At 44.9% G+C, this 25482-nt stretch overlaps 2 protein-coding genes across 4 annotated transcripts in view; both read right to left on the bottom strand.

Moving 5' to 3' along the window:
• The window catches only part of ptprq (protein tyrosine phosphatase receptor type Q), a 29373-nt gene extending 25810 nt beyond the window's left edge, over nt 1–3563 (bottom strand). For 2 of the 3 annotated variants that reach the window (XM_057051510.1, XM_057051511.1), the window contains exons 1-8: nt 3096–3563; nt 2893–3009; nt 2683–2821; nt 2283–2567; nt 1996–2213; nt 1596–1776; nt 1079–1444; nt 667–984 (exon numbers count right to left, since the gene is read on the bottom strand). In XM_057051510.1, the coding sequence (XP_056907490.1) occupies nt 667–984; nt 1079–1444; nt 1596–1776; nt 1996–2213; nt 2283–2567; nt 2683–2821; nt 2893–3009; nt 3096–3140 (1669 nt within the window). In that variant the 5' untranslated portion in view covers nt 3141–3563. The remainder of the gene's footprint in view (nt 1–666; nt 985–1078; nt 1445–1595; nt 1777–1995; nt 2214–2282; nt 2568–2682; nt 2822–2892; nt 3010–3095) is intronic. The other variant, XM_057051512.1, reaches the window with a different exon arrangement.
• Nucleotides 3564–4023: 460 nt separating this feature from the next.
• On the bottom strand, nt 4024–24651 carry otogl (otogelin-like). The gene is made up of 58 exons (XM_057051561.1): nt 24441–24651; nt 24222–24264; nt 23976–24021; nt 23694–23772; nt 23414–23506; nt 21923–22077; nt 21329–21450; nt 21013–21218; nt 20517–20641; nt 20280–20386; nt 20094–20200; nt 19845–19970; nt 19661–19769; nt 19548–19594; nt 19328–19473; nt 19067–19193; nt 18764–18941; nt 18563–18687; nt 18089–18298; nt 17838–18006; nt 17689–17763; nt 17514–17557; nt 17171–17336; nt 16418–16525; nt 16192–16330; nt 15517–15651; nt 15288–15434; nt 15074–15193; nt 14741–14857; nt 13516–13672; nt 13256–13282; nt 12968–13147; nt 12615–12893; nt 12419–12536; nt 12258–12337; nt 11297–12153; nt 10874–11051; nt 10621–10763; nt 10520–10543; nt 10322–10414; nt 10044–10233; nt 9546–9763; nt 9133–9274; nt 8849–9034; nt 8505–8717; nt 8199–8303; nt 7872–7979; nt 7660–7761; nt 7468–7572; nt 7286–7326; nt 7100–7163; nt 6732–6910; nt 6553–6657; nt 6355–6474; nt 6171–6216; nt 5338–5409; nt 4662–4741; nt 4024–4581 (listed from the first exon to the last, which is right to left on the bottom strand). Exons 1-58 carry the CDS (start codon nt 24511–24513, stop codon nt 4381–4383), a joined length of 7857 nt encoding a protein of 2618 aa, XP_056907541.1. The 5' UTR covers nt 24514–24651; the 3' UTR covers nt 4024–4380.
• Nucleotides 24652–25482: the final 831 nt, after the last annotated feature.

Here is a 25482-nt window from a genome sequence, read left to right as displayed (position 1 = left end):
ACCAATCAGAGTGACAGCAAATTCATTTAAATTTAATGTTATAAAAATATTAAAAAACCCGTGATGGTCATACTGAAATATCAGAGAGAATATCAGACAGAAATTACACTGGGGAACAATTGGGAAAAAAAATTTTGAGTTAGATTTTTATGCTACTAAACTAAAATTGGCATGCTAATTCCAAAATTGCAGTCAGTTTAATTATTTTTTTTAGCAGGTCAAGTTTTTTTGTCTCTGGAGCTTCCCCTCCAGATAAGCAAAATTCCACTGATTAGCTGTAGTAAGACATGCCAGCTGATTACAGTTGGACTCATCCACAGCTATGTGGAAACTTGTTTGTGCAGTCACAATTGAGAAAGTGCAGTGAGAGGCGTGTGCAGCTCCCAATAGGTCGGTGCTACCCATATCCTATAAGGGATACTTTAAACTATAGAGGATCCTTTAGTTCAAAAACTTGATGTGATCGAGAAAACAGTGAGATCAGTTTCGGATTTTGCACAAAAAAAATAGTTAAAAGCAGCTTTCAGACCTAACTCAAAAAAAATTGTGTTCCCCAGTGTTGTCTTTATGATGAATTAGAGCTTTTCATCATTCTAACTATCAGGCATCAGTGTATAAGAGTCACTAACAGTGAAGCGTGTTGTTCCTCCTGGGCCACATGCTTACCAGTCTGCACAACCACAGCCGCCTGCTCACAGCTCTCTATCCCATGTTTGGTGACTGTGGAGACCTCAATCCTGTACTTCCTGTGAGACTCCAGCCCGCCAATCGCAGCAGTGTATGAGCGCAGCGGATTGGTCTCAGATATCCTGGAGATTTTAGTCATTCCAACAGTCCTGGTCATTGTTTGGTCATTGGACATGTCCATATAGCGTACAAGAAATGTCCATCCAACATCAAAAAGAGCGACTGGAAGTGTCCAGTGGACTTGGATGTGATCAGTAGTTACGGCACTGACAGTGATATTTTGAGGAGAAGGAGGTCCTGTAAAAAAGAATGCAGACATTTTGATTGTGTTGGCAGCCTCTGTGTGTGTATGTGTGTGTATAGAACTTAAAGAGATAGAGAGTAGACAAACTGGTGTATGCAGTCTGTGTTTCTCCCAAAGTCCAGCTCGACCCGTCAGGATGAGCAGCTCGAAGGGTGAAGGAGTAAACGCTTCCTGGAGACAAACCTGCCACGGTTACCCCTCTGGAGGACAGCGAAATGGGAACCTCAACAACTTTCTTGGCAACGCTCCGGCTTTCTGTTCGATAAGCTAATCTCCCCTCTATGCGTTCACCGCGAAAGAGTTCGCCATTTGTCTCCTCCCGATACTGGAGGAATACTTCAAAAGATGAAATATTGACGGAGATCAAGGCCAAGAGGTCGCTCCAACAAAGCTCTACCTGTTGTTCCGCGACCTGAACCAGGTCAAAAGAGAATGAGGGAGGGAGAAGGGGGACTGTGAAGGAAGAAAACCATTGTGAGAACATAAGAAAAGGATTTCAACACATTTCCCTGTGCTTGACAAAATCACAGATGGTAATAGGATTGTGAAACACACATTTTAAAAGGCACACACTAATTAATGATAATTAAAAGTTAAAATTTACCCTGATACTGGCAGATGAAGGGTAAGGCAATGTTGCAGAAGAAAGGGGTAAGAAAATATCCAGGCCCTGTGGCATTCCTCTGCAGGGCAAAACAGTCTGTCTGATTGGCTGGCAGCAATGACATCACATTGTCTGTCAGGTTATGTACTGAACCATCGGTCCAAAGAGGTTGTCCCTCCTTCTGGAGAAGGACAGAGGAGAAATGTCAAAGTGTACACAAAACACCAACTTTGCAGCAGCATTAAAGAAACAAAACTTTCAAAATGAATTACTTTGACAAAGCTTCCATTTAGCGTGTCTTCATCACAACTGCAGTTCAACATTAGATCCTGGCATTTAACATTTCCAAATCTGTTTTCCTGGTCTTGTTCAAAAAGGTATATTTCTGTCCTGAATGTACCTGCTGGTCACTGAGTCCAGTCCACAGCATCAGAAGGTTGTTATGCCTCAGCATGTGAGAGGATATGAAGAGCAGCTCTTCCAGCGTCTTCAGATCAGCCAGGTGACTTCCGGCTGCCAGGTCTCCACAGCTGCGTTGGGCTTCCCTCCAGGTCAAACCAGCCCTCCTGACGGTGTAACAGCTTCTCCCATTGGCCAGCCAGTTATGTGGGCACCGAGCTAAAAAGAAAGGAATTGTCAACAGATGATACTTGTTCACTCTGTCTGCTGCCCAGATTTGTCCGGTACCTGTTTCTGCACCAATGTAGAGACTCTGCTTTACAGATATACTCAGGTCTTTGAAGAATGTTGTCACCACAGCTTTGAGCCTGAAGTGCGTGCCGGGGTGGAGGCCTCTCACCGTGTACTGGGACTTGACCTCCGATGAGCCGATGTCCATGACGCGTGTGACAGCTTGTGTGTGAGCGTTGTATAAACTCATCGCGGATAGACTCCGCTGCCCATCAAGCTCCCATGACAACGCAACGCTCGTCGTCGTGCTGTGCACACGAATAGACGACAAGGAGACGGGAGCTGTAAGGAAGGGGAAGGATCAGCGAGATGACAGACGGTGTTGTCATTGCAATAATTCATACGCTTGTGTTTGTGCTCCATCACGACTAAAGTACGGAGCTCCACAGACACTCACTGAAGTGGAAAGTCTTTGTCTCCACGGCGTCACCGCTGTCACCTGTCAGAGTGATGTTATATCCTGTTGGATCCTCAACTAATCGCAGGGACACTTGACAGTTAGCGGAGGCTGAGTGATCAGGGGCCTCTGAGTACACCTGCACATGTGTTTAGAGGACTCAGAATAAAAGAGGTGATTAACTATTTTCAGCTCTTCAGGAGTTCGTACCTGATGGTTGCTTGTAGCCCTGCAGGTGACTCTGTCAGCATGTGGACCCTTAAATGGGGAAAAAAGCAATTCCACTTCAACAGGATTTAAAGGTTTTTCACAGGTCAGCAGGAACACCTGAAGAGAACAGAAACAATCCATCATGTGCACCGTAAATAGACAATCCGATTAAACGTAAAATGCTTTGTTTGTTGTGATCTTACCTGGAAAAAACTAGCCAGCAACCAGAGACGGCCCGCTCCATCCATTGGAGATGTCTCATCAGCATTACTGTGCAGCAGTCACTGATATATCCAGGTGAGTCCTGACATCTCCAAACTTCGGCCTCTCCCTGTGTTTTTATATATCAAGCTGCCGAGACGGGAAAAAAGATGAAAACACCACTCATGCATAAACATCTTCTGTGGAAAGTCCCAAACTTTACTGGTCGCCGAGGCGCGCTTCCTTTAGCCCTCAGTGGGAATTGAAAATTAAACTCTGCCTGCCTTGCTATTTTTAAAATTCAAGGGATATCTCCACTTTGTGCAGAAGTCACTGCCTAGACTTTGAAATTGCCGCCCGCCGACATTCTGCATCTCATTTCAATAGTTGATCCCTCCGAGATGCAAACTCCTCATGTGGTGTGTGGGTTTTTGTGAGGGAGAGAGAGACAGAGTGACAGAGAGAGAGAGAGAGAAAGAGAGAGAGAGAAAGAGATGACTATGGAAACTAGGTTACTCCTGAGGTAGTTCGGGTTAATCTTCATCTCCATACTTCAGTATGGCCCACAGTGAGTTACGACACGCAAATCCAACATATTTTATCATGGTTTCTTTTTTTAACTTGAAAATAAGCATGTGTCACAAACTGCTCATAACACTGCGGTGGTGGAAATGTTTTGGCATAGACTTGGGGTGTGGAGGAGCTGCAGGCCACTGAAGAATGGCAGGAATGTTAAAGGGAGACATGATGGACAGACAGGGGGCTGAGTCCACTGGGGGGGGGGGGGGGGGTTCTGTTATAATGAGGTGACCCCCACACAGCAATAACCTCTCTGAGGCACAAGGCAAACACACGTCAGCAGCACTTTGAATGCTGAATCAGGAGCCTCATGTAACAAGATCCAGTGAGAGAGGAAACACAGGAGATCGGTCTGAGAGGAACGCTTTTATCTTATAATTGACAACTTGACTTTAAAGTAGAAGAGCTACAATGTTTCAGAACCAAATAGCATTCGAGCAACGGATAAAAGACAGCTAAATCAATATATAGTGTTTGAATTCAACAGCAGTAATGTTGTTGCAGCAGCTGCAGTGGCTGAAGAAGGCTGATGAAATCTTACTTGAAATGAAAACTCTAAAAGCCTGCATGATAACAACAAAAGCAACAACAAACTACTTGAAATCATTTCCTTCTCACATTAGTCTTAATTAACCCCATGGCCCCAGATCAGTCCTGTAAAGTGGCAAAATAGTACTACATTGTCTTGCTTTTGTCTGTTTTAATTTTCTAGTTCCACTGACAGGAACAGTCCAAAGGCTCCTGGAAGCTGTACTCCACAATTGTTGAGTTCCGTGTGCAGTAAAGGATTACGGAGCGGGTCTGAAGTCCACTTTCGCGACAGCATTTACAGAAACGTGCGTGACTGTTTATGTTGAAGTTGAATATGGTGGCGGAGGGACATTTCCCGTCACAAGAGTAGACTGTTACCTAGGGAGGGGGCAGTAATAAAAGATATTCAGAATTATAAATTAGCTTCTCATTTTTGCTGGTTTGCTTCCTTCTCTCACCGGCGCGTTGCTCCTGCAGTCATCTTTTCGAATGGTCGTGCGAATGGCCACGCGTTTGCACGTTTTACCGTCCTCTTTGCCTACAAACATATTCACACAGAGGTAAGATGCATTGCCCTTAACACAGCAGGACAAAAGCATGATCTAATGACTCAAACAGAGAGAAAAGGCCATCCAACACAGGTTAACGCACAAACACAACCTTTCATCTATTTACCAAGGACACCTGCTACTCACGCAACCCTGAAAAGGCCTATTGAACGTGGCTCTTTGTTGCCCAGCAGTAGGGGCTTGCTTTGATTGACAGTTAGCGACGGGGGGCACATTTTCTCAAGCAAAGGTCCAGCTCTCTTTCTGGCCCCTGCTATGTACCTAATCTTGCTTTTCAGCCAATCAAAGCAGGTCAAAACACAACTGATGCGAAGCTGGTGCATATATTAATAAAAGATGCTCTTCCGAGCTTCTTTGTCATCTAAAAATACTTAAATGGGCATCACATCATCCACTAAATGGACAAGTAGTCAGGAGTCAAGAAAATTAAAAAAAAAAATCACAAATAAAAGCTACACATATAAAGAGTATGTCAGGCATTCACACAAAACTTGACAGTGTGTCTTTTGTCAGTGAAAATCAAACGTGAAAAAAATCAAAGGGAAACAATGCAAAGAGACGGTACCTGTGTCACAGTTAGTACTACCGGTGGGGGTTACGGGATTAACGGTAAAAGGTAAAACGCCAGCGCCGGAACCTAGGAGCATCGTCATGGGCCGCAGCCGTCCGGGTTCAGAGAATGTCATGAAGACACACAGGGTCATGGTTTTTTGTTTTTATAAAACACAGTTCAGCATCACACACAAACACAACACGGATGGAATCAGTGCAGCTGGCATGCACACGAATTTCACTTCTTCTGTGGGTGGGGTGGTTGTGGGGGAGGGGTCACTCCAGGCAGCCAGCCAAGGAACTCAGCCATTTGATGTATTCTAAAGAGAAGCCCAGCACACCCGGCACCGTGAAACTTGCATTCTCATTGGTGGATGCTCACCTTTGAACACCATGATTGGCCAAAGAGCAACGTCACACTGCTAAAGCAGGCAAGCAGGTCAGGCTGCAATGCAAAATTCCCAGAGAAACAAAACATCACCACCGCATGTTTATTAAAGGTTCAACCCACACAAAATCTCGGTTATAGATCTTATTGCATGAGGTAAATGCGGAGAACTGGTTAAAATGTCATCATGTCGACTGTTACTTCCTGTGGATTTTCTGTTAAGTACTTTCCTGTTTCGACTGTAAAAAGAGAATTTAAGAAGAACATATTCTGTAGGCCAAGAATGGTGGGAAATGTAGTCACAGGCAAACAAAAAGACTCATCTTCACCCTCTACAAAAGGCCACACCCCCAAAGTTTAGCCAACAAGCCCATCCACTGCCAGGCAACAATGTGCTCACCCCTTTGATCAACAGCTCAAAGCATTTCCAGAAGCACCAAATAAATTATGAGGCTCACATGTCTTGCAGCAACCATCCACGTAACTCTGAACTACACCACCGTTCTGCAAAAGAGAGGATCAAAATTAAATGGCAGACCAGTCAAAAACTCAAAACCATCCGCAGAGACATTGGTAAGTCTTCCAATAACAACTTGGCTAAAACATAAATTCATTATTGGCATAAATTTCAACTGTCCAGACCTGAAGACATTCTGTGTCATTAAAAGGTGGACAAACAACCCCAGAAGCAAGTATCACCGCCCCCACTGCTGTTTCCACACAGTCATAACGTGTACAGTTCTCCACCCAGGAACTCCCCGCCTGCACAAACAAAGAAAATCAGTCCCGCTGGGGGGAAAAAAAGGTAGAGCAAAGTGCACGTGGATGCGTAACCCATACAGCAAAAAGATCTGTTGTCCTGTTTTCATCTGTAAAAGTGCAGGAGATGTTTTTGCAGGAGCCGCAGCACACCTGAGGGTCTGTGGACGGCTCGTACACCTGGTGCTGCACATGAAGAAAGGGTCGGCGTGAAGGAAATGAACAGGAAAATGTTTGTGGGTGCAAAGCGATTATCATACCGTGCCACATTTTTGGGAGCAGTTGACAAAGGAAACATCCATGGCGTTGAAGCCCGATTCTGGGTCCCTGTGATGCAGGCAGTGGACGGTGTAACACAGTTCTCCTTCTAGGTACTGAACCAGGGACTGGCCTGGACCCAGCACCGTCACCCCTTGGAACAGACATACCTCTGCTTTCTCTACACAAACGAACATTTTTTTTTTTTAAATCGAGTTATTATTATGCTTTAGATTGCTTTTTTATTTAAATCTTCGGCACGATAACTCAATAGAATGAAAGAGGAATTAAAACAATTCCAGTATCAGCATCCTCCTCCCGTGGGTGTGTTTTTGTGGGTTTTTTTTTTTCATCATTTCGTAACACATACGGCATTCGTGCTGAGGACAGCCGCAGTTCCTGCTGCTGTCTGGAATCTCGACCAGCACCTCCCCCTTAGAGAAAAACAAATTGCTGACTTTTCTCTGTATCCTCATTTTATCTTGCTTCTAGCAAAATGATAATAATAATAAAAAAAAATTATTAGACAGTGATGCAGCTTTTTTTGCTGACTTACCACCTGACAGACGGGGAGAGAGCTGTCCTCACATCGGCATTCTGGGAGAAATTCAAAGAAAAAAGTTTGTGCAAGTGGTAATCTTAACTTCTGAAATCTTTCCAAACATTATTTCAAAATATCTCAGACGCTGCAGTGTGATTTAGGAGTGTGTGTGTGTATGTGTGTGTATGATTTTGTACCACAGTGGTATTGTGGGCAGCAATTCCCAGCAACAGTGGCCTGCACCAGAGAGAGACCAGGTGTGCAGCTAACAGATGATTCAGGGCACAGGTTGACGTCACAGACTGTAACAACGCATGAGAGAAAGCGCAAGCATGACTTTGAAGACAGGGTCACAGAAGCGCACATGCTCTCTTAACGGGCACGCTCACCACAATAGTAATGAGGACAGCAGCTGTAGGTGTTGTTGAAATCCACAGCCAGGATTTCTCCGCGTGAACACGTTGGAACAGGTTCAATACATGACTCACACACTACTCAGACAGAAAACATGGGCAAGGAAAATTCAGTTTTGTTGGTATAAGCCAGGACGACGTGAGAGGAGGGAGATGCGACGGGAGTAAGTCGTTGTGGAAAGACTCACCACACAGGTAAGTGAAGCAGCAGGGCTTTTCTCCTCTCACCTCCACAAGGAACTGATCGTCCCTGCAGCTGGGAGCAGACATGGGAGGGCATGCCGTGGGGTCACACTCTGAGAAAGCCCAATTATACAGCAGTTGGTGAAAGTTCCAAGCATAATTTTAATAGCAGGTTTCGGACCGTATAAAACTACCCCCCCCCCCACCCCCTTTTCAATTATTACCCCACGCTACAGACTACAGCACTATATTTACTTTGTAGGCAAATAGAGATAATTTGTCCAAATGTATTATTTGCACGAAAAAGAGGTTAAATGAAAGTGAATCCTTACCACATCTGTACTCCGGGCAGCAGGACAGAGTGCTGTATCCAATTACTAGTCTGTTCCCAGTATCACATGAGGGCACTTCGCTGTCACAGATAGTCATGTTGCAGTCTGGACAAGGAGCAATGGCACAAAAATGGACGATTATGCAAACAAACAGACACAACAGATGGCAACGATTGATGATTATTAGCTTTTTGAAATGGACCAATGAAGAAGAGAGAAGGAAAAAGCTCAACCTCCCCTCTCCAAAAACAGGTGGATCATATGCTCTGCTTGGCGAACACGTGTTTCATGTCTCAATTCCCTCACCACAGATCTTCTTTGGGCAGCAGGCTCCTTCCTCCACCACATCCAGTACGTACTCTCCCTCTCTCTCACACAGCAGAGAGGGGACGGAGCTGCAGTCGGGCTCCACGGCCACCACGGAGCCATTCTCCAGGCACTTGTACAGACAGCAGCTGCGAGCAGAACCGTTCCACACCTCGCCCGGGGCACGAGGATTGCCTTCATTATCCGTGCATACTGAATACATCAGAGCCCGGCAGACACACCGATGATGCGGCAGTGTTGTAACACTAATACGGAGTTTTTCATACTCCAGTGTAATTTCATTCTTATGTCTTTATGACAAAGGCAGGTAATTACTCTCTCACCACAGCGATCTTCAGTGACACAGTACGGGGAGTCAGCTCGGTGCAGAATGGTTCCACTGCGGCACACGCACTCTTCTCTGATGAAGGAGCAGGTGCTCTCTTCATAGTATTCTCTGTTCAGACAGGTGCGGCTGGTGCAGGTGCTCACACAAGGTTGATACTCCTTACCGGGGGGACACCGCAACGCTACAACAATACAGCCGTTCAACAGACAGTGCATAAGCAAATGGGAAACATGAGAGAGCACATCTGCACGTGCGCGCAGCACGTCTCCGCTTCCTTACGGCAAAAATTGTGCCGTCTCCAGCTGATGCAGACTTGATGTGTGTAGCAGACTGCCACATATGCTGCCAGAAAGTCGCACTGGTGATCCTTGTAGTGTAGGTCACCCGCCCACATAATGTCACAGAAGTGTTCTGGAGGAACCTGCAGGCAGGAGACCATTAAACATCATTAAAATGTAAATTTGATTTCATTATTAAGGATTTAATTGGTTTTGAATATTTTTTTGGTTTGTTTTTTTGCCCACCCCACTTATACCAGGTGCCAAAAATCTCAATAAAAGTGAAAAAATAGTTCCTGTAGAAATAGATCCAGAAAACACTTACCGGGGATTTATTTTCCCCACGCACACTTATGAATTAATAAAACTATTAAGGCATGCCATTGAGTCTGTACATATTTTTGATTAGCACACCTTGCTGTGACATGGCACGAAAGCTCTCTGGTAGAGCATCGAGAGACAAGTGGAGCAGTCCCCGGTGGTGCAGTTGTCTCCAATCCTGCGCATGTGTTCGCTTTCATCTGTGGTGGGCACTCTCCAGGCATGAAGGAAGAGCATCATGTCTCCCAGCTCCCTGACCACAGTACCATTAGGCAGCCTTAGGTCATCCTCTGGGTTCCCATCACAGCAACCTGGTGTGATGTGTAGACACCGAGTGGCTGTGAATATATTTGACTTACAGCAACAATACAACATATTACAACCTGTGTGTGCGCGTGCGTGTGTGTGTGAAACTGTCTTAATAAATCAAATGCCTCTGAAGATATAAGGCTGTCACACCACATGACGCTGATGCTCAAGTGATGCTGATAGTATAGCGCTGCTAGATGGCACTTGCATAAATGAGCTTGGTGCTGATGCAGTCAAAACCGATCATTAAACAGGAGCATGCGTGCATGGGTGTGGACTCACCACACAAGCCTTGAGTGGGAACCGAGGCGTTGTAGGTGGTGATGTACTGCAACACCATGATGCCTGTGCTGTGATACCACTGCATGCTGACTCCACCGGGGGTTTGGATCAAGTACATGCTGCCGGTGTCCTCCACATACAGAGAGTGATGAGAGAACGGGAGCCTTGGGGTTCTGTAGTTTACTGTCACCTGAACTCAGTTGGGTGCAAACAGGTATGAATGAGTCTAGTTGTCTTGCACGAGATGAAAATCCGGAGAGAATTAGACCAGCGTTCACCTTGCGATCCAGTCGGTTGATGATGATTCTGTAAGTGGGGGTTGTAATGTTCAGCCTTTTGAAACATAGGCCAGCTGTTCCTCCTGTAGGAGTCTGTAATGGAGTTTCATTAGAAAAAATGATCAATATATATAATATAGCATCGCTAAATAGGCCTTGAATTAGCGATTTGACAACAACCGATGAGTCTTTACTCACAGTTCGCCTGATGGAGTTTACACTCTACAATGAGAAGCAACAAAGGGTTTCTGTATTTTCTTCAAATATTTTATGAAAACTGCCTGTTTTGCTAACTGCACCTGACTGGTAGGGCATTTCTCCACGGTGCCAATAATGGTCTCTGTGGGCAGGTTAACCAGGATATAGGAGCCATTATCATACAGAGCTACATTGTTGCCATCAAACGTGATAACACGGAGGTCAGACATGACAGTGCAGCGGCCTGCAGGTCACAAAGATGAAATCAAACAAGGATCAACAAAGGTTTGATCAATCGGTCCACCTGCTAGTGGTTGATTATGAAAACAAAAGCCCGTTGGTCATTAGACTTACAGGGGCACTGCCACTGAGGACAGCAGGGGTCAGTGTTGATGAGGACGGGCAGGCCCAGCAGACTGCACTGAGGCTGTGTGGTGTTGTAGCGGCAGTGCACAGAAGAGTTGTGAAGAAGCAACTCGCCATTGAAACAGATCAGCTCAGCACACTCGTCAATACGGTATGAGTATGGAGGCTGCAGAGAAAAAAAATTGTTTCACATAAATCTGATGCGAAATAAGCAGCGGACAACTAAAGAGGGATGATGGACTCTTATATGAGTTTAACTGCATTGTACAAATATTCACATGCATCATTGTTTGTGCAAGTTCTTGAACAAATAAATGCAGCACAACTGGCCATATTTAGTGAATATGAACCAACTGTTTTTATCTCTAAGGCTGAATTAGGCTAAATTTCCAGTGCAACACAAACACTTACTGTGCAGGGTGTTGTGGGTAGGAGAAAAGGATGTGTGGTTGATACTTCTTCTGTTGTAGGAGAGGTGTCAGGGCTTGTGATTATTTCTGTGGTTACCAGCTCAGTGGTGTCTGCCCTGGATGTAGGAGTTTGCGTCGTCATTGTCGGAATAGTCACCCTGTCTGTCAGCGTTGTTCTGTCTGTCATCACTGTAGTCTCCTTGGAAGTAGCCTGCGATGTAGTCATGTTCCTCGGGGTGGTTCCATGGATAGATGTGGTGGAGGCAGTGGGCCTAGCTGTACTTGGTGGTGGCTGCGGGGAGGGGGAGGTCGGAGCAGTTGGAGTGGATGTTGTTAGGGGTGAGGTGGACTCTGTCAGAACAGTGGGAGTGGTAGAAGGGGACGGTAAAGTTGTGGAGGCAGGAGTAGTCGAGGAAGGAGGGGATGAGGTCAGGGAAACAGAAGTTGCCTCAGAGGATGCAATGGAAGGTGTTACTGTCACCGTAGCAACCACCGTGGATGCTGAAGACGTCGACGTCCTCTCGCTTGCGGTTGTCTCTGGCAGCGTCGATTGAGTGGCAGTGGTAGAAGCAACGGTTGTCGGAGGAACAGTCGAGGAGGGAGGAGATGTGAGTGAAGTGGTGACGCGCTCTGTAGCTGGACTTGGGGTAAAAGCAGTGGCGGTGGTGGACCTCTGGGTTGTGGTGGACGCAGTTGTTCCTCTGGTGGGTGCTGTGGTCATAGTGGCTGTGGTAGTAGCTGTGGATGTGATTGAAGGTAGCGATGGTGTGGAGGCAACTGTTGTTGTTGGTGCTGCGGTCGTTCTGTTCGACCGCGTCACGTATGAAAAGGGCGTCGGAGTTGGGGGATGGGACACACCTAGAGGATACGGTTAATGCTGCATGCACATACTGTGTTTGCAGAAAAATAAATACATTTGTCAGACCTTTTTTAATAAAACAAAACAAACAAGAGATTCTCACAGTCTTCCGTGTAAACACATCTTCTGGTGACTTCATCCAGGACCATGTTCTTGGGACAACGTGGAAAGCAGCCCTCCACACTGCAAATTACATAAACATTGTCAACAGCTGAGTCAAGAGTGAATTATTCAGTTGTGCTAAGGGAGAGCTAAGGCTCTTACGGAGGAAGGAACTGGCAGCGCGTCGCATCTGGGTCGCTGCATGTGTGGGCACAAGGGCTTGCACAGGCCTGGTAGCGCCACTCGCACATGAGTCGGTGTGGAATGACAAAACTGCTCTCTGCCAGATGAGAGAAACATCAACTAGTTATTTACCTTCTCTGCACTTGCAAACCTTTTGGGGTTCTGTGTGTCTGACCCTCAAGTGCGAAGCTGCCTCTGACTTTAAAACTGTCGGTGGTGTCATATCTCTGAGCTTGTGCAACAGCGCGTGTTAGTGTCAGGAAGATTCCCGGTTGGCCAAAGAGCTCAAAAGAAGTGAAGCCAGGCAGAAAAAGCCCCTGGTGCTGAATAAAGGTTGCCCTTCGACTAAACTCTGCCCCTTGACTCCAGTGCTCCAACTGAAGATGGCCGCCTCCTGACACAGCAAGGAAATAATTTGGCCTTTCTGCAGATTCCAGTGAAACCACAGGAACACCTGGGAAAAAAAATGAAAGGGCCCTGAAGCAAAGATTGTTCTATACACGTCACTGTGTTAACATAGACACTTACGTGATGCTCTGTCTTTCTGCAGGCCCATTGTGATCATGAAGTTAAACAGTATGCCTGGAGGTGGAAGCTGCCCAGGTCTCACTTGCGCCAGTGGAATCACTGCGTTGCTGGTGCGATTCACCCCAAAAATGGTGTCATTAGAAACAGCGCTCACCAAGGAAAATGGGCCACTACCCAACTCTGTGGTGATGTGAGAAATAAGGAGAAATAACACAGCAATGGGGGGGAGAAGTCTTTAGAGATGAGATGCGACAACTGATAACAACAAATAGCCTTCATCATACCTACCTTGATTGTAGTATTCACAGTCATAGGCTGGAAGAAAATAAATCAAAAGTTAGTGTGCAAGGATGATGTAATGCATAACCCAGATTAAAATTAAATCTGGGGTAAAAACATAAGGCCATAAAAGGCGGCATGATACAACTAATCTCACATTTGGGCAGCTTTAATTTCAGAAAATGTAACAATAAAGACACAGCGGTTAAAAGTGGATGGGTGAGCATGAGCATTATCAGCTGTCTGTGTGTGTTTGTGTGTATTCTCACGGCAGATAGAGGGCGATCGCCACTGGATGGTTATCCCCTGTTGACAGCACTTGTGGGCGTAAGCGGCGATGGACGTGCACAGGCACTCACAGTCACCCCCGCGGTTACAGTTGCACGTGTCTGTCAGGCAGTTTCTGTAGAACCAGGCCACATCCACCTGATAATACACACCCATGAACACACACAAACACACACACACATGGAAACAGGCCATATCTCGCGGGGAGGGGGGGTTCTTGTTTGGAGGGTGAATAGTGCTTAATAATTCAAACAGGGAATGAGAGATGGGATATTAGGACAAAGGAATGTGGGTCAACCTCTGGTGCACACCATATGAGATGAGCAAATAGTGGGACAAACAGACCAAATGCATCACGAATGAGTTGTCCAAGATTAGCTGCAACATGACACAGAGGAAGTTGCATAAAAAAATAGAAGAAGAAACCTCCACCCCAAAGTCTCTATAATCCAGAACTTGTAAGTGAAATAAGTCCCATCTCCCTCTTTTGCTACCGTTTCCAAGCAGACGGATGTGTCAAAAGTTGAAACATGTATTTTGTGCACACACGGAGAATGTGTCTTTGCAGCCAGGCAAAGATTATGAAATTTACTCAGTGCAGTTTATCTCCTGAAAGCTGACCTTTACGACTGACATTCAAAGATAGATTCTATCTCACCTCCTCTGCTGGGCATTTGCTTTGATGTAATCTTCTGTAAAGTCACTTTGAGATATTTGCTTAATTTCACACAATTTCACCCCAAATCCTCTAATTAAATTGTAAATAATAGTGCATTTTGGCCGAGGAATCAGCTGGATACATACTGAAATTATACAATTACTTTACCATTGGAAGAACTTTTGATCTATTTAATCCATAAATTGGACACAAGGTCAACGACGTTCTCCTTTGGCTGCTATTTGGCTCTATCTGCTGGTCACATATGTAACTACACTAAAATCTATTGCAAGTACCAAGAATGAGACAAATGTTCATCAACTTTGGTGTTGGGTGTCTCGAACAATGTATTCTCTTCAATTACAGCTGTTCCCATAACCTCTCACCCACCCAACAACCCCTACTCCCTTGATGCGTGTAAAATAACCACTCTCCAGCTGATGTCACTCTGTGAAGGAGTGTGTGTGTGTGTGTGTGTGTGTGTGTGCATGAGGGTATGTGTGTTTGCTTGTTTGTTTGTTTAAGAGAGAGGAAAAGATAGCACTCACCACATTGTGACACGGAGCAAAGACATCACTGTAAAGAAGAGCACACTCCCTCTTGGCATACGGCTGTCGGCCCAAGTCCCCTTCACATGGTCGCTCAACAACATAGTCACTTTCACACTAACACACACACACACACACACACACACACCACACACACACACACACACACACACACACACACACGGATTAGGGGTCTGATTACTTTTAAATATCACAGTGCACTCGAGGGAAACAACTAACAGGAGCCAAAAGAGCTGAAGGGGAATGAAAGAGCAAGTGAGCATGCATTAAATAGGGAAGGATAATAATGCAGGGAAAAGGGCTGACCATTACCTGACCCAGAGCCCAGCTGTCTCCAAAGGTCTGTGCGTTGTTGACCTCCATGTGGCTGGAGGTCGTCATGTCGTTCACTGTCACGCTGTCAAAATTGCCACAGAGTCCTGTCAGAAGGCCCTGGAGGAGCAAACAGAGAAGGCCAAGTTTTCACCCTTGATTTCCTTTTATTTCTTCATGTTTCGATTTCTTAGGATGTAACTGTGGTCCGGACCTTCCACCGTGGTCCAGCTGTGATGTGAACAGTTGTCTTGTGGTCCCACAGGATGGTCATTTCTTGATTAGGGAAATGTACCACGGTGTAGTAACCTGCTTTCCAAAGCTCAAATTCTGACCCTCTCCCAACAACAGTGGACGGACTCTGAGGAAATAAATGCATTTTTGCTGGATTTATCAATACACTGAATATCCATAAACAATGTGAGTGTGCATATGGGGCTCACAGGATTGCCTGAGTTGTCTGTGAAGTAAATTTTGGTAAGGCCCACATGAATAACAAGGAATTTTATGCACACAATGCCGCTCTCATAGCAGTCCTTGTTTTGGGCAACAATGGACACCTCGGTTTCACCCACACTCTACGGAAAAGAGAACAGAAAATATTACTCTCACAAAGGGAAGAAAGATTCAGCAACTCTGCAAACACAGTGTGAAATTTTCACTTGTTTGTTGGCGATGCGCAACAGGTGATAGCCAAGCGTGGCGGTTAAAATTCATGACTTGTGTCGCTTTGGATATATGAGAGGTGACAAGAACAGGAAGTAATTCTAAGCTATTAGAATAGAGTTCTGACCTGTCCACCCATTCTTTTCAGGCCGGCATAGCGGTTGGCAGTGTGTTTGGCCTGAATTACGAAGTCTGTTCTGCTAATTCTAATTCTATATCCCTGGGAGCGCAGGAGCCTTGGGGTTTGAAGTGAACACTGGTCTCTTTGTGTTGCTACAGCATTGCACCGTGCTTGCTAGCATGACCACACACCCCGCTACTTAGTTCCTCGATCATTCACAAACACGTCCATGACAGAAGTGTCCCAGGAAAACATTCTGAGCCCCATTCTGAGCCCCAGAGATACTCAAATGTGCATAAAACCTGACAGCGATTAGAGAACGCAGACTCACTTTGAGCAGATAGACCTGGCAGTCTGTGTGGTAGTCATACTCCAGGCCGTCAAATGTGTGGTAGTGTCTGTCACTGTAGATCGTGCACACAGCTGGACATGGGAAGTAGGTGCAGTTGAAATAGCCACGATGACACACGCTGGTGAGATGAGCAGCCGGACGTCAGCAGAAATGATACACTTATCCCTGCACATTCTTTTGATTTGGGAGGGTGGAGGACACATACCATTTGTAACATGGCGTTTCCACGGTTTCTCCAGGCAAGTATTCCAGGCCCAGCCAGCCGCACGGGCAGTTTTCTGGGTAGTAGCAGCGACCTTGGTGCAGCACCAGCCTTGGCAGATAAACCACATATCAAAGAGGAAGTCCGCAATGAGAAAACTCTTCAATTAATTCCACATTGCAGAAAGTCAATTTCTAAGTCCTGTGAGTAAAACCGTAAGTGTGAATTTTGGTTTGAAGGTTATATACTTATGACTGCAGAAAATATCTCCTCAGGTGTTTTTTCTTTCAATTATTCACATTATAAAGCAGACGTGAGCCGCTGACTGAATTAAAACTAACTGTGGGAGAATTTTGCTGCGCTACTGAAAATAACCAGGGCTTATTTTCTAGAGTTACAGCATTATAATCCAGTAACCCAGGCAACAAATGCAAATTGGAATCAGTGCGTTTCTGCAAGGTTGGACGAAGATGTCAAAAACTGACAGACAGCAACTTCACACTGTGTACGGTGAGGATGTTTTCGCTGGTGTTGTGTCTTTTTTCTGTTTTGGGCTGTCACGCTACTAAAATCCGCCTGAAGATCATTTTCTCTGCATGTATAAAAACACCATAGCAACAAAAACACAGGGAACTCTAGAACTGTATATGCTCGAACACTATAGATTAACTATAGATTTAAGATGACTTGTCACATATATCAGAAACACTGATACAAGATTCAGAAGAGAAGGATAGAAGCGGATGCTTGTGTTACCCAGGAGGACAAACACAACCAGAGATGCAGGGTGTACTGGGAGGACAGGTGAGGTTCAACATCAGGTTACGGCAGGTTGGCGCGCAGGCCACGCCTCCGCCCTGCTCGGCACAGCTGTGGTACACTTTCCCTTCAGGGCACTCCCCGACCTCTCCGCTGTCTGGCTCTGCAACATACACGTACACAATTCCGCAAAATGAAACCCATCGTCACCCTAATTTACTGCAAGCTAAAAGGCATAAGGCTCCAGACTACGACAACAGGGAGATAGTCTGAAAGAGCGCTTTGTTGATGGAAAGAACAGGAAGAGGAACTGAGGGGAGCAGGAGTGCAGGGAGGTTACCTTTTTCTTCTGGCACACACTCCATCTTCCCATTTCTGCACAGGCTGGATCAGAAAGAGAGGGAGAGGGTGGTGAGAGAGCATGAAAAGGCAGCGAATGAGGGGTTGGATAAAGAGCCTCATAAGATGATCGCTTGAACATTTTTCTTGCAGCTAGGAGGGTCATTGTGACTCACCAGGGGCCAGAGGCACTGAAGGTCACCTCCCCTGGCTGTGACACACCACCGATGGAGTAACAGTGACACTGAGACCTGAGGACAAGCTCGCACCATTTTAATTACATCACACTGAATAGTATATGTTGCTAGGACCGATAATGTCTTACAGTTGGACACAGCGCTGGCGTACATCATCATAGTAGCTGCCGTCTGGACAGCCACACCCCTCCGCACAGTCGTCAAGGTTACACGTCTCTGTGCCAGACAGCGCTCGGCAAGACCGGCCGCATGATGAAACACAGGAGTGGTACAGCATACCTCCAAGGCACACCACACCTGCACACACACGAGCCGTCCTGGTCATACTTTTGAAAGGATCAAAGCAACCGGGACATGAAAAGAACGCAGAGGTGCTCACCACATTCCGAGACCTGTGACCGGAAGTCGATGCGGACCCCGTGTTTGGAGCAGAGGTACGCATAGTGAGCCAAGGCCGTGCACAAACAGCTGCTCCCACAATGACAGGCCTGGTAGCGACACTGCTGCTGGTAGATGTTTGGACTGATGTATCCGTGACACGGAGAAAACACGCTCCCCATCAATACTTCACACTGGGATGCATAGAATACTGGAATATACAGCAAACAAATTTATCATTTGATTTTAGAGTGCATCAAATCCACTAAATGCAAGTGTTCACTGAAGAAAGAAGCCTGTAAAAAAACAGCAATAATACCAAATAACGCAATGTTATCATCTAAAGACATACTTAAAACATTAAGATATCACAAAAAGTAAAACGGCAGCATTTAAACTGAGTTTCTGGCAACAAAAGAAAGCATTCGTTAATAAAATTTATCCAAAATAAAAACCAAAGTATGTCCACTTTTACCATTGTTCTGGTTCAGTTCACAAGGGTCTATGATGGGCTGGTTGACGGGGGCGACACAAGCTGACGAAATCTTCCAGGCGTTGGCGTGAAGCTGAGGAGTGCCCTCTATCATCCCTGCTGGAGACCTACAGTGCACGCAAAGGGCATCAGGCAAAATAAGGTTTCCCAACAGCCGTCCAAAAGTAGGCAGTACTTTCTCACAAAAAGTCATCGCGCAGGTTCCCATTGAAAGTTCCACAGAGGCCGAGAGTCTGTCCACGCCATCGGCTGTCCAGCTGCAGATAGACCCGCCCCCCTCGGCCATCATACTGTAGCTTCAGCCCAATGCCTGCCTTCAGCTGGGTGAACACAGAGGTCAGCCTCCGAACCTCCACCGCATCTACAAAACCAGACATTCAAAAATCCTGTATTGACAATCTCAAGGGAGGAATGCCTTTTTGGTCAGTTTTTTTTTAACTCTGAATCTACCTTAAATAACAATAAATACACTCCAAAAGCTCCTACCATCAACATAGGGCAGGCTGGCTGCTGCATTGACGCCTATGATCACATCACCTTCTCTGGTCAAAGTGATCTGGTGACTCACATCTTCATCTAGCACCACTGAGACCGACTGGATGCACACCTGCTGCTGCAGACACAAGGATCAGACATCTGACTCTGGTGGATCTCAATAGACAGGATATTGCACTGTAGGGTACTTGTGTGTGTATGTGTGTGTGTGTGTGTGAATGTTTCACACATTATTTGGAGCGTAAAAACTACCTCCGAGCATGTGGTGTACTGCATCGTGACGGTGAATTTGCTGCCGCCGCGGCTCTTTGCCAGCACGTACTGACACACCCCCGGATGGAGAAAAATCCTACCGTCAAACGTCGTCACAAACACATCACCTATCACCGAACACTCCACTGAAGAGCATGAAGAGGACAATTACAATTAAATTCACAGCTTTGTCTTTCTGTCAGTCATGAACTAAGCTCACCTGTACAGTTGTTCTCAGTGCAGTTCCACACTCCTCCAACGCAGATGCTAAGAACACACAGCAGGTTAGCTGCAGGCTAACAAACCTCTTTCCTCACAAATACAGACACTCACCAAACACTGCATCCTTGTTGAAGCACATGTCCTTGTGGATATGATGCTCCATGGTATACACACGGGCACTGGGCCACAGCGATGCACGTTCCATTGTGAAGAATGAGACCTGAGGAAAAGGAAACATCCAACCTACAGTAAGAGGAATCCACCTAATATGAGACCAATTAGTAGGACTGAATACCATCTGGACAGTAGCAGCCATCCAAACAGTGGAGGTTGGTTCCAAGGCACTCTGTCTCAAATGTACAGGTGGGCGGACAGCAACTAATGCAGTCTCTGTGTACAAAACTCTCATTGCAGCCATCATCTACACACATGGGCCAAAAGACATCCATCTTAGTGTCACATAAAGCAGCACACATGCAGATTAGAGGCTGCTATTTAGCTAAATCAACCTTCACAAGAATGAGGAGTTCCAGTGTGATCTTACCACAAGAAGGGAAGCTATCCCTCCACTCTCGTACCGGGTAACCAACATGCGAGCATGCTCGGGTGTACTCGACCAAAGCTCGACAAAACGTTTTCTCGTCATCAGATCTGAGTCCAAGAGCAAAGATCAAACTGGCTAAATGGTTCAAAGTTTGATATGTAAAATAATGTATGTCTTTTAACTTACACACACAGGTCAGACACGCAGCTGGCAACAAATGGGTTTGGATCAATGTTTTCATGACAGGACAGAAATGGAAAGAATAGAAGTGCACTGCATTTTTCAATGGCATCCTGCAAACAGTCACGCTGTTATTTATGCTTGCTGGGAATTCAAAAGCATTCTTTAGTATTAACTGGATAATTTACAGAGTATATATAGTCAATATTGTGTGTACATGTCAACAGCCACTGCGATTCTTACATCCATGTCTGACTCGGACTGGCACGGTCCACTGAAGTCAAGGTCAACTGAGGAGCAGGCTCTTTCACGAGGAAGATCCACGGCCCAACTATTGGCAAACAGAGCAGGCTCGTCGGTCAGGATGTCTGGAACAACATATGGGCAAGGGTGGTGGTGGGGGGAATCATTTTACTGAAAGTCTTTAGCACCATCTACACACGATTAAAAGGTTTGGTTAACTGTGGACAGAGGATTGGGTTACTGTCACTCTCTGAGCCCATTCGTAGACAGTTGGGCAGCATTCTGGCCAGAAAAACTGCAGTTCAGATTACTGCTCATCTGAGGAAGGACCCCTTCCAACCATTCAAACCCCGAAACTATCAGTTTTCTCCGCTCTGGTGTATCCAACTCCCACCGCTACTATAATTGGTCAGGATGAGTGCTGAGTGTATAATAATAGCAATTGCCTCATGTGGGTGCACAGAGGAAGATGAGTGGCCACTCGAGCCGGTCTTACCCCGAGCAGTAGTGAGGTCATCCCCGGCGATGTGGTTGAAGTTCCCACATAGGCCACATGGGGCGCCGTGGTGCTCTTCACTCATCTTCAGATAGACTCCTGAACCTCCATCCCAGGCCAGAGAAAAGCCAAAGACACTCTTGACCAGCAGGTAATCAGCCAGTCGCTCAATGAAAACACCCCCGACGGTCTGAGGCAGACTTAATCTGACATTTTTAAGGTCCACCAAAACACAAAGAAGGGAAAACATGCAAGTGATGCTCTGACACGTGAGGGTAGGAGTAAAAAAGGTGTTAGTTTCGACGTTGTCACGCACCTGCGTCCTCCCTGATGGACCTGATATCCAGAAATGTGGATCTCCTCCTCGTTAGGAAAGAACAAGCTGAGGGCTCTTGGGCAGGAGTACACGCTTCCTTCACATCTTCTGCTGTTGTGGATCTAAAAATACATCTCACTTAAATAGAGCTAAGTGATGTTAATTCAAGCATCACAGACACTGTGATGTGTCTTTTTTTGTTTTTTTTGTTTGACATTTAAATTGCTGCAATTGTTTTACTTGTGTAGTTCTCATTATTAAGTCAATTAAAAAAATCAGGAAGTAGACTTATAACTCGTAATCTCTGCTGCTACATATTTTCTGCCTGTATTTTGTTAACTTAACATCCATATTTGGTGTTTTTAATGTTTTTTTTTAAAGTGTGTAAACAGTCAGTGTCAAAGTGACAATTAATGATGATGTAATTAAGTGAATAAATAAATCCAATGCACTTCCTGTTTGATTCTAACTGCTAATTAGCTGTACTTTTTCATTTTACTTTTTATAGAATAAAAAAGAAACATATAAAAGAAGGATAGCCCACCCCCATATATCATAAACCGGGAACATTTCAGTGTCTAAATTTGATCTTACCCACACCGTGTACTGTGGAGTGGCTGAATGACAGTCCTGGGCCAGAATATAAGAACATGTTCCAGGGAAGTAGAAATAGATTCCATCAAATGTTTCATAGTGGTGCTGACCCCAGGATCTGCAGATGCCATCTCTGTCCTGCCCCTTATTAGGTACTATGGGAAAAATTAAGGTCTTGTGGTTATAAGCTGGGTCAATTACACATGAAGATGAGAATTTATTGCAGAAGACACGGACACTGTAATAAAATGAAAGACAAGCCACCTGCCCTGTTACACCTTTAATATTAAAAAAAAAAAAAAAAAATCTGTAAAAAGGTATTTGTTTAGGTTTAGGGTAAGGGTTAGGGTTTATGGTGAATGGGTAGGCTCACCTGGGGGTCCGGGTTCAAGAACAGGCACATAAAGAAGTAGATTAGCATATTACATCAAAAGAGAGTTTATTAAGAGTAGCTCATTTTATTAGAGTCTTACATGAATTTAGATTAAGAATGGATGGGGTTAGGGTTAGGGTTAGGGTTAGAGGTTGGGGTTAGGGTTGTGGGTTGCAGTTCATTTGCACTGGCCTACTGATCTGGTGGGTGAGTGGGAAGGCTGCAGTCTCTCACTGACGGGATCTGGGCTGCTGGCATGTAAAAGAGTAGTTTATCATACTACTCTATAAGAGAGTTTTTTAAGAGCAGTAAATTTAGATTAAGAAGGGTTAGGGTTGGTTAAGGTTTAGGTTAGGGGTTAGGGTTAGGGTTGGGATTTAGGGTTGTGGGTTGCAGTTTGTTTGCAGTTTGGCATGTACAGTAGTGGTTTACTATATTACACCATAAGAGAGTTAGGGTTTTGATTAGGGTTGGTTACAATTTTTGGTGGTTGCAGTTTATGGAGGTTTATGGTTGTGGGTTGCAGTTCATTAGCACTGGTCTACTGATCTACTGGGTGAGTGGGAAGGCTGGAGTCCCTCACCGAGGGGATCAGGCCCCCGGAAAGAGTAGTTCAGTATATTATACCATAAGGGTAAGGGATAGCCCTAACCATGCAAATGCCAAGAGGCCTCATATCTTAGTTTATTGACCATACACACAGACCTCTCATAAAGCCCACTTTCGTTGTGTTCTTCACAGTGCTTAGAGTGGTTGATTAAGAGCGATAGAGGCAGGAAAAGTACACTGGCTAAATCAGATAATGAATGCTTCCTGGATTGGTATGGGAATCGTGATTAACCTTGTTGAGTGATTGAGAGTCTGATACACACATACGCACACACACACACACACACCACACACACACACATATGAACGCACACACAATCCTGTTACTGTACTATGCACTATATTGTAGCATTCTAATGAGGTCTGCTGCATACCAGGCAAGGTACCTGTCACTCACCAATAAGGTCAACGAGCCAGTTATATTCTTAAGAATGTTAGTCGATGCCAAAGAAGACAGGCCCTGTGTCTGTGTAAATGTGTGTGCGTGTGTGTGTGTGTGTGTTACTCACTGATCTGGCAGCGGTCTCCCAGTGCCTGGAACTGAGCGCAGTCACACACACCGCCCTCCTGACACCAGCCACCATTGAGACAGTCACAATATTCTGGGAAAAAAAGAACAAGCCAGCTTTACAATTGTCAGTTTTGTTTACCAATGGTTTAAAAAGTAATTAAAATCCCTAATTAGGCCCTTATCAACACTTCATAACTGCACAGCTGCAGATCGAAAAAGAATGTTCAAAACAACAAACAGGTCGATGCGATAATCTTCAAACGGGACACCTTATTTACCTGAAGAAACATCTCTGGCTGTGTAGTTGTGCAAAATGCTGCGTGACATAGCACCATCAGCCAGCAGGGGTTTATACGTCTTGGGAAAAAACAAACAGAGCAGTTTCTGAATTGATTGTCAAGCTCCTTGACACAGCACTGTACCATGACGTTGTTGGGAGGAAGCGTATATGATAGCAAGTGCGTCTGATTCTTTACAAAGCCAGTTTTGTGTCAGTTAGCGTGTCGTGCGCATGTGGGTGCCCTGACCTCCTCTGGTTCTCTTAGGTGTAGTGTACCAACCTCCTCCCCAAGGAGATCCCGTTTCCTCCGAAGTGCATTAGCCCTCCTGCGCACACACAAACATGCACATTAGTGGGAAGGAACAGTCAGAGGGGAGACTTAAGTGCACTTTACACCCTCTGAATTCAGACTCCTAACTACAAGTGACACCCCCCGAACCCTCCACATCTCTATCACTCATTGCCCTCAGCCTATAAAGTTACACATATTTAAAGAAATTAAATTTTTGAAGTCGCAATGGCTTACCGTTTCAGTCCTCCATCTGCAACTGAAAGCCGACTCTGAGCTCCTAAACACAATTTTTTAGAGTGCTTATGTATAAAAAAAAAATTAAAATAAACCCAGAAGGATGTAATGAAGAAGTATCTATACATTTTAGATTTCAAATGACAAATAAAAGTAATACAGGTATTTTTATTATTGCCATTCACTGTTATTATCTATGTAAAGTTAGGTATTACTCACCCTCAAGCAGAAACAAGTGGGAGACAGAAAAAGACAACAGAAGAAATCTTTTCAATGTGAAATTTAAGTTCATCTCAGAGTCCGAAAAGAGGTCGTGAAACCTTAACGGTGCATTTCAGTAATAAAGGAAGGAAAAAGGGTTTATAACGCCGTCACGGTCGCTTCTGGAAAGCCAACCCAGCACCAACTGTGACTGAATAACGCACACCTCAATGGGCAGGTAACATGCACCTCTGTCATCACTCTGACTTCTACATACAGGTGTGTGTGTGTAGGTGTGTTTGTTTGAGAGAGAGAGAGAGAGAGAGAGAGAGAAAGCGAGAGAGAGAGAGAGAGGGAGATTGCAGCTCTTAACAGTTTTCAGCTCTCAAGTTACCATTAATTATGTGGATACAAGTGGGGAAAAATGGTGAATCATTTGAGCAACCCAATCTCTCAGGACTTTTAAAAAAAATTTGATACAGGGTTTTGGGGAAAATAAGCAGGTCAACTATATTACTAGAAGCACAACGTTAATGTATTATAAATGCTCCCTTAAGCTCAATTAGTGACACAATATAACACAAATGTCACATTATTTCTTGCATGTGAAATTATGTTGTAATTCAATTAAAATCATGTGTGCTTCACAAAAACAAAAGAAAGCACATTACATGCAATAACATCTCGAATCTGGTGTGTTTTTATATATCACGAGGTTTCACAGGAAAGGGAGTTAATCTGAAACAGTGCCTAAGAGTTTTTGGACCAGCTGGAAGAATTTGTTTTTGCATCATTACTTGTAAAAGGTTTTCATTCATCCAGTGTCTCACATCATATCATGTATGTGAATATCATTTCAAAGTATAAAATAGGCTGCATCTAATACAGGAACAACTGCAGATGACATCACCCCAAGTGGCATTACTTTATTGTAATACAATTTTAAATTACCTCAAAAATAAGTTTATTTGTCAGTGGCATTCTTCTGAACTCAAAATATTATGAACAGATTTCGCGTGTGTGTGTACCTGAAGCAGGTTTTCCAGCATATCTATATACT

Source organism: Takifugu flavidus, chromosome 13 (assembly GCF_003711565.1).
Source record: "Takifugu flavidus isolate HTHZ2018 chromosome 13, ASM371156v2, whole genome shotgun sequence".
Taxonomy (NCBI): Eukaryota; Metazoa; Chordata; class Actinopteri; order Tetraodontiformes; family Tetraodontidae; genus Takifugu; species Takifugu flavidus.
Note: the sequence above shows the minus strand (reverse complement) of the source record. Positions and strands in the feature narration are given on the sequence as shown.